Source organism: Sebastes fasciatus, chromosome 20 (genome assembly GCF_043250625.1).
Source record: "Sebastes fasciatus isolate fSebFas1 chromosome 20, fSebFas1.pri, whole genome shotgun sequence".
In the NCBI taxonomy this organism is placed as follows: Eukaryota; Metazoa; Chordata; class Actinopteri; order Perciformes; family Sebastidae; genus Sebastes; species Sebastes fasciatus.
Genome location: NC_133814.1, coordinates 27,675,289 through 27,683,596, shown reverse-complemented (window position 1 = coordinate 27,683,596; position 8,308 = coordinate 27,675,289). Strand labels below are relative to the sequence as shown.

The 8,308-nt window shown below is 41.8% G+C and overlaps 2 protein-coding genes across 4 annotated transcripts in view; both read right to left on the bottom strand.

The window, feature by feature from the left end:
- Window positions 1-8,308, bottom strand: part of cox11 (cytochrome c oxidase assembly homolog 11 (yeast)) — a 173,257-nt gene that overhangs the window by 46,274 nt on the left and 118,675 nt on the right. The gene's annotated exons all lie outside the window — the stretch shown is intronic.
- ankfn1a (ankyrin repeat and fibronectin type III domain containing 1a) overlaps window positions 1-8,308 on the bottom strand; it is a 113,410-nt gene that overhangs the window by 20,584 nt on the left and 84,518 nt on the right. For all 3 annotated transcript variants that reach the window (XM_074620724.1, XM_074620726.1, XM_074620725.1), the window contains exons 13-14: window positions 2,330-2,420; window positions 394-501 (exon numbers count right to left, since the gene is read on the bottom strand). In XM_074620724.1, the coding sequence (XP_074476825.1) occupies window positions 394-501; window positions 2,330-2,420 (199 nt within the window). The remainder of the gene's footprint in view (window positions 1-393; window positions 502-2,329; window positions 2,421-8,308) is intronic.

Genomic DNA, 8,308 nt, shown 5'->3' with positions numbered 1-8,308 from the left:
AAAAAATCTGAAATATCTGAGAAAAAACTTATAATGTCAGAAATCAAAGTCGTAAATTTATGATTAAAAAAAAACCTTAAAAAAACTCGGATATTCTCTGGGATCATAAAGTCGTACATTTCTGAGAAAAAATATATATTCTGTGAGATTGAAGCGGTACATTTACAAGAAAAAACTCACAAATTTACAGGACAAAAACTTGAATATTCTTTGAGTCATTTGAGTCGATGCTAATATGAAAAATAGTGATGAGTGGAGCTTTAACGTGCATTTAGATGAGGTTACCAGAGAGACATCCTAGGAGACAGCTTCCTGTATTATATTTATTATATATACATATATATATATATATACATATATATATATATATGTATATATATATGTTCCACTCACCTCCGCAGCAGTAGTGGGTGTGAGTGGCTCGGACCTGCTGCAGCAGACGCTCCATGGCCTCGATGTGGCCTCGCCTCCGGGGCTCCCGACCGTCGCTCTCCCTCCAATCTGGACAGACGACCAGAGGACAGACTCAGAGAAGACGTCCTCTACAAGACGTTATTTCAGCCTCCTGTCCTCCTCGCTAACTCTCCAGAGGAAGAACCTCGTGTTGCCTCTCTCCTCACACTCAGCAGGTATCGGAGAACAGCAGAACTGGATTAGATCACGTGTGCACTCATGAATAAATGGTGGCAGTGATTTGTTTATTTGGTTCTCTTTACGGCTCCCAGGCTCCCAGGCTCCCAGGCTCCCAGGCTCCCAGGCTCCCAGGCTCCCAGGCTCCCAGGCTCCCAGGCTCTGTACCATCCATCAGATTAGAACAAACAAAACTGGAATATCCTCTGACGTTATAAAGTCATAAATTTGTGAGAAAATTTTTTTAATTATCAGAAAAAAAACTGAGATTAAAGTCGTAAAGTAACGAAAAAAAAAAAAAACTGGGACATTCTCTGAGATTATAAAGTGGAAAATTTACAAGTAAATATAGAATATTCTGAAGTGGTAAATCTACGAAAAAAAACAGACAAATTTACAAGAAAAAAACTTATATATTATAGATATTCTCTGAGATTATAAAGTCATACATTTGAGAGAAAAAAAAACCTGTTCAAAAATTTACAAGAAAAAAAACTGGGACATTCTCTGAGATTTTTAAATGGAAAATTAACAAGAAAACATTTAATATTCTGAAGTGGTACATTTACAAGAAAAACCTCACAAATTTACAAAAAGGGCCGCTCCATCCATCAGACTTCCTCCATCATCACACAAAAGTCTAATTTTCAAACTGAAATAAAAAAATGAAAGTAGAATCCAGAGCAGGTGATGTTAAACTAGCTGGACGGACGTGGTGGAGACGTTGGTGGTCCCCAGAGGATGAACCCTAATGACCCGTCCTCTAGCGCCACCGTGAGGTTCACACTGCTGTTTCTCTCCCTGTTAAATATCTCAACCATCACAGGATGAACTCAGAGAGCATCAGAGAGGTGTAGTCATGTTCTCTGTCTCTTTAAATCACACAACCACTGACCTATTCACACAAACACACACAATCACACACACACACACACACACACTTGAAACCTTCCATACAAAGCCAGACACACACACACACACACACACTCACACATACAGCTCAAGGCTGAAGTACTTGTGTGAGCAGAAAGAGAGAGAGAGAGAAAGAGAGAAAGAGAGAAAGAGAGTCGTGACGGAGAGATGAAACCGAAATGTTCCAACCTGAGAACATCCAGAAGATTCACAGCTGGCTCACTGTTTACGCCTGACCTCTGACCTTTACCTCTTTACAGTGATGACCCTCAGGGTGTTAACGCAACTTAGCGGAGCGGCTCAGTTTTGAAGCTAGAGTGAAGATACTGGTATCATATGAAACTATAGAACCTGATGAATCCATCGGTATCAACCAGGTCAGACTAGCTTGTAGTGAAGGAGGTTAAATAACGTTTCAAAGTTACGCTAAATGTTGGCGAGGAAAAACTGGCATGGTCACTTTCAAAGGGATCTCTTGACCTCTGACCTCCAGATATGTGAATGTGTGAGGGCTTTTGTCCAAGAAATGTCAAAAAAATGTCCAAAACAAAGGTCTGAAAAATGTAAAAAAAAAAAGAAGTCCAAAAACTGTCCAAAAAAAAGTCTTAAAAATTTCAAAAAAATATCAGAAAAAAAAGTGTGAAAAACTTAAAAAAGTCCCTCAAAAGAAAAATGAAAAAAGTCCAAAACATTTCAGGAAAAAAAGTGTGAAATGTGTTGATGTAAATGTAGATGAGTGATAATCAGATTAAACAGAGAAGAAAGAGTAAAGAAGGGATGAACTCACTGGATGGAGCAGCAGATGGAGGAAGGGAGGAGGAAGGAGGACCCCAGCCCTTCATGTTGTACGCCGACACACGGACGTAGTAGAGACGACCCTGAAACACAGAAACCATCAATGATCAGCTTCATCCCCCTGGTAGAAGATCAATGATCAGCTGGTGGAGGATCAATGATCAGGACATGTGAAGTCTCTGGAACGTTAGAGCAGCTGCAGGTCTGTTGGGGACTTTGATTATAAAGACGTCTTTATAGATTTATATATTTATATAAAGTCTTTGTTCTGCAGCAGAGAGTCCTTGAGAGATGATCTCAGTTATAAATTCAGCCTTTCTTAAATCATTAAATGATGTAACGTGTCAGAACATGATCACCTGATGTCACCTGCTGATGAAATCAGACATCATTATTATTAAATTATAGAACTGTTGTTAAGTTCATGAAGGTTCATCATCAGTAACATGTTTAGTCAGTTCAGTCTGTGATCTCAGTCTGTGATCTAACGTGGTGGACACACATCCAACGTTGGGAGCGCGTGGCGGCTGCGTGGCGGCTGCGTGGCGGCTGCGTGGCGTGTTGTTTTTTATTTCGGCGTCCGTGTTAACAGGTTAGAGCAGCGTCTCTTTTATAGAATATAGGTCTTGACTATTTTTCCCGCGAGCCGCGTCACAGCAACAACAGACAGTGAAGGTGATCTATTGACTGTATATTAACATCATATCAGCAACATTACTACCGTTTACATGTCTATCAGTAGAATATGTTACGGAGATGGAAAAAAGTAAAGACTTATTTTTAAATCAACACTTCCTGCTTTCATTTCAAAATAAAAGCCCTCAAGCGTTTTTTCTGTGGACAGAATTCCTTCATTTGTTAACACAAGGCTTTTATTCTGAAATATGAGCAGTCAGTGATGTGGAACTTGCAGTGACTTGGAGAGCTCGATGAATTGATAAAGTATGGGGTTTAAATCAACACTTCCTGCATTCATTTCAAAATAAAAGCCCTCCGGCATTTTTTCTATGGACCGAATTCCTTCATTTGTTAACACGAGGCTTTTATTCTGAAATATGAGCAGTCAGTGATGTGGAACTTGCAGTGACTTGGGGAGCTCCATGAATTGATAAAGTATGGGGTTTAAATCAACACTTCCTGCTTTCATTTCAAAATAAAAGCCCTCCGGCATTTTTTCTATGGACCGAATTCCTTCATTTGTTAACACGAGGCTTTTATTCTGAAATATGAGCAGTCAGTGATGTGGAACTTGCAGTGACTTGGGGAGCTCCATGAATTGATAAAGTATGGGGTTTAAATCAACACTTCCTGCTTTCATTTCAAAATAAAAGCCCTCCGGCATTTTTTCTATGGACCGAATTCCTTCATTTGTTAACACAAGGCTTTTATTCTGAAATATGCGCCGGACAGTGCTGTAGAACATGCAGTGACTTGGAGAGTTCCATGAATGAATATAGAACGGAGTTTCAATTGTGGATTATTACTATTATTTACTAATTACCACACGTTTCTTAACCTTTCTGTCTAAAATAGATATAAATCACATTTATCATGAAGTTAAATGGCCATTAAAAGGCAAACTCTATGCAGAAAGAAAGAGCTGAAAGCAGCAGCAGAAACACAGCTGACACGCAGCCGACACGCAGCCGACACGCAGCCGACACGCAGCCGACACGCAGCCGACACGCAGCTAGTGTGAACACCACACGCATGCATCACACAGCCGACACGCGCTCCTGACGTTGTATATGTGCTCCGGACTTAAGTCTGTGATCTCAGCTCTGCACAGCGGTCTGCGGTTTTGTGTCTGTTAGTGCTGGTTTTGTGTCTCTTAGTGGTGGTTTTATGTCTCTTGGTGGTGGTTTTGTGTCTCTTAGTGGTGGTTTTGTGTCTCTTAGTGGTGGTTTTGTTTCTCTTAGTGGCGGTTTTGTGTCTGTTAGTGCTGGTTTTATGTCTCTTAGTGGTGGTTTTGTTTCTCTTAGTGGTGGTTTTGTGTCTCTTAGTGGTGGTTTTGTGTCTCTTAGTGGTGGTTTTGTGTCTGTTAGTGCTGGTTTTGTGTCTCTTGGTGGTGGTTTTGTGTCTCTTAGTGGTGGTTTTGTGTCTCTTAGTGGTGGTTTTGTGTCTCTTAGTGGTGGTTTTGTGTCTGTTAGTGCTGGTTTTGTGTCTCTTGGTGGTGGTTTTGTGTCTCTTAGTGGTGGTTTTGTGTCTCTTAGTGGTGGTTTTGTGTCTCTTAGTGCTGGTTTTGTGTCTCTTAGTGGTGGTTTTGTTTCTCTTAGTGGCGGTTTTGTGTCTGTTAGTGCTGGTTTTATGTCTCTTAGTGGTGGTTTTGTTTCTCTTAGTGGTGGTTTTGTGTCTCTTAGTGGTGGTTTTGTGTCTCTTAGTGGTGGTTTTGTGTCTGTTAGTGCTGGTTTTGTGTCTCTTGGTGGTGGTTTTGTGTCTCTTAGTGGTGGTTTTGTGTCTCTTAGTGGTGGTTTTGTGTCTGTTAGTGCTGGTTTTGTGTCTCTTGGTGGTGGTTTTGTGTCTCTTAGTGGTGGTTTTGTGTCTCTTAGTGGCGGTTTTGTGTCTGTTAGTGGCGGTTTTGTGTCTGTTAGTGCTGGTTTTGTGTCTCTTGGTGGTGGTTTTGTGTCTCTTAGTGGTGGTTTTGTGTCTCTTAGTGGTGGTTTTGTGTCTGTTAGTGCTGGTTTTGTGTCTCTTGGTGGTGGTTTTGTGTCTCTTAGTGGTGGTTTTGTGTCTCTTAGTGGTGGTTTTATGTCTCTTGGTGGTGGTTTTGTTTCTCTTAGTGGCGGTTTTGTGTCTGTTAGTGCTGGTTTTGTGTCTCTTGGTGGTGGTTTTGTGTCTCTTAGTGGTGGTTTTGTGTCTCTTAGTGGTGGTTTTGTGTCTGTTAGTGCTGGTTTTGTGTCTCTTGGTGGTGGTTTTGTGTCTCTTAGTGGTGGTTTTGTGTCTCTTAGTGGTGGTTTTGTGTCTCTTAGTGGTGGTTTTGTGTCTCTTAGTGGTGGTTTTGTGTCTCTTAGTGGTGGTTTTGTGTCTGTTAGTGGTGGTTTTGTTTCTCTTAGTGGCGGTTTTGTGTCTCTTAGTGGTAGTTTTGTGTCTCTTGGTGGTGGTTTTGTGTCTCTTAGTGGTGGTTTTATGTCATTTGGTGGTGGTTTTGTGTCTCTTGGTGGTGGTTTTGTGTCTCTTAGTGGCGGTTTTGTGTCTCTTAGTGGTGGTTTTGTGTCTGTTAGTGGTGGTTTTATGTCTCTTGGTGGTGGTTTTGTGTCTCTTAGTGGTGGTTTTGTGTCTCTTAGTGGTGGTTTTGTGTCTGTTAGTGGTGGTTTTATGTCTCTTGGTGGTGGTTTTGTTTCTCTTAGTGGCGGTTTTGTGTCTCTTAGTGGTAGTTTTGTGTCTCTTGGTGGTGGTTTTGTGTCTCTTAGTGGTGGTTTTGTGTCTCTTAGTGGTGGTTTTGTGTCTCTTAGTGGTGGTTTTATGTCTCTTGGTGGTGGTTTTGTGTCTCTTAGTGGTAGTTTTGTGTCTCTTGGTGGTGGTTTTGTGTCTCTTAGTGGTGGTTTTGTGTCTCTTAGTGGTGGTTTTGTGTCTCTTAGTGGTGGTTTTGTGTCTGTTAGTGGTGGTTTTGTTTCTCTTAGTGGCGGTTTTGTGTCTCTTAGTGGTAGTTTTGTGTCTCTTGGTGGTGGTTTTGTGTCTCTTAGTGGTGGTTTTATGTTATTTGGTGGTGGTTTTGTGTCTCCTGGTGGTGGTTTTGTGTCTCTTAGTGGTGGTTTTATGTCATTTGGTGGTGGTTTTGTGTCTCCTGGTGGTGGTTTTGTGTCTCTTGGTGGTGGTTTTGTGTCTCTTAGTGGTGGTTTTGTGTCTCTTAGTGGTGGTTTTATGTCATTTGGTGGTGGTTTTGTGTCTCCTGGTGGTGGTTTTGTTTCTCTTAGTGGCGGTTTTGTGTCTCTTAGTGGTAGTTTTGTGTCTCTTGGTGGTGGTTTTGTGTCTCTTAGTGGTGGTTTTGTGTCTCCTGGTGGTGGTTTTGTGTCTGTTAGTGGTGGTTTTGTTTCTCTTAGTGGCGGTTTTGTGTCTCTTGGTGGTGGTTTTGTTTCTCTTAGTGGCGGTTTTGTGTCTCTTAGTGGTAGTTTTGTGTCTCTTGGTGGTGGTTTTGTGTCTCTTAGTGGTGGTTTTGTGTCTCCTGGTGGTGGTTTTGTGTCTGTTAGTGGTGGTTTTGTGTCTCTTGGTGGTGGTTTTGTGTCTCTTAGTGGTGGTTTTGTGTCTGTTAGTGGTGGTTTTATGTCATTTGGTGGTGGTTTTGTGTCTCCTGGTGGTGGTTTTGTTTCTCTTAGTGGCGGTTTTGTGTCTCTTAGTGGTAGTTTTGTGTCTCTTGGTGGTGGTTTTGTGTCTCTTAGTGGTGGTTTTGTGTCTCCTGGTGGTGGTTTTGTGTCTGTTAGTGGTGGTTTTGTTTCTCTTAGTGGCGGTTTTGTGTCTCTTAGTGGTAGTTTTGTGTCTCTTGGTGGTGGTTTTGTGTCTCTTAGTGGTGGTTTTGTGTCTCTTAGTGGTGGTTTTGTGTCTCTTAGTGGTGGTTTTGTGTCTCTTAGTGGTGGTTTTGTTTCTCTTAGTGGCGGTTTTGTGTCTGTTAGTGCTGGTTTTGTGTCTCTTGGTGGTGGTTTTGTTTCTCTTAGTGCCGGTTTTGTGTCTCTTAGTGGTGGTTTTGTGTCTCTTGTGTCTCTTAGTGGTGGTTTTGTGTCTCCTGGTGGTGGTTTTATGTCATTTGGTGGTGGTTTTGTGTCTCTTAGTGGTGGTTTTGTTTCTCTTAGTGGTGGTTTTGTGTCTGTTAGTGGTGGTTTTGTGTCTCTTGGTGATGGTTTTGTGTCTCTTAGTGGTGGTTTTGTGTCTGTTAGTGGTGGTTTTGTTTCTCTTAGTGGTGGTTTTGTGTCTCTTAGTGGTGGTTTTGTGTCTCTTGGTGGTGGTTTTGTGTCTCTTAGTGGTGGTTTTGTGTCTCTTGGTGATGGTTTTATGTCTCTTAGTGGTGGTTTTGTGTCTGTTAGTGGTGGTTTTATGTCTCTTGGTGGTGGTTTTGTTTCTCTTAGTGGCGGTTTTGTGTCTCTTAGTGGTAGTTTTGTGTCTCTTGGTGGTGGTTTTGTGTCTCTTAGTGGTGGTTTTGTGTCTCTTAGTGGTGGTTTTGTGTCTCTTAGTGGTGGTTTTATGTCTCTTGGTGGTGGTTTTGTTTCTCTTAGTGGCGGTTTTGTGTCTCTTAGTGGTAGTTTTGTGTCTCTTGGTGGTGGTTTTGTGTCTCTTAGTGGTGGTTTTGTGTCTCTTAGTGGTGGTTTTGTGTCTGTTAGTGGTGGTTTTGTTTCTCTTAGTGGCGGTTTTGTGTCTCTTAGTGGTAGTTTTGTGTCTCTTGGTGGTGGTTTTGTGTCTCTTAGTGGTGGTTTTATGTCATTTGGTGGTGGTTTTGTGTCTCCTGGTGGTGGTTTTGTGTCTCTTGGTGGTGGTTTTGTGTCTCTTAGTGGTGGTTTTGTGTCTCTTAGTGGTGGTTTTGTGTCTGTTAGTGGTGGTTTTGTTTCTCTTAGTGGCGGTTTTGTGTCTCTTAGTGGTAGTTTTGTGTCTCTTGGTGGTGGTTTTGTGTCTCTTAGTGGTGGTTTTGTGTCTCCTGGTGGTGGTTTTGTGTCTGTTAGTGGTGGTTTTGTTTCTCTTAGTGGCGGTTTTGTGTCTCTTAGTGGTAGTTTTGTGTCTCTTGGTGGTGGTTTTGTGTCTCTTAGTGGTGGTTTTGTGTCTCTTAGTGGTGGTTTTGTGTCTCTTAGTGGTGGTTTTGTTTCTCTTAGTGGCGGTTTTGTGTCTGTTAGTGCTGGTTTTGTGTCTCTTAGTGGTGGTTTTGTGTCTCTTAGTGGTGGTTTTGTTTCTCTTAGTGGCGGTTTTGTGTCTGTTAGTGCTGGTTTTGTGTCTCTTGGTGGTGGTTTTGTTTCTCTTAGTGCCGGTTTTGTGTCTCTTAGTGGTGGTTTTG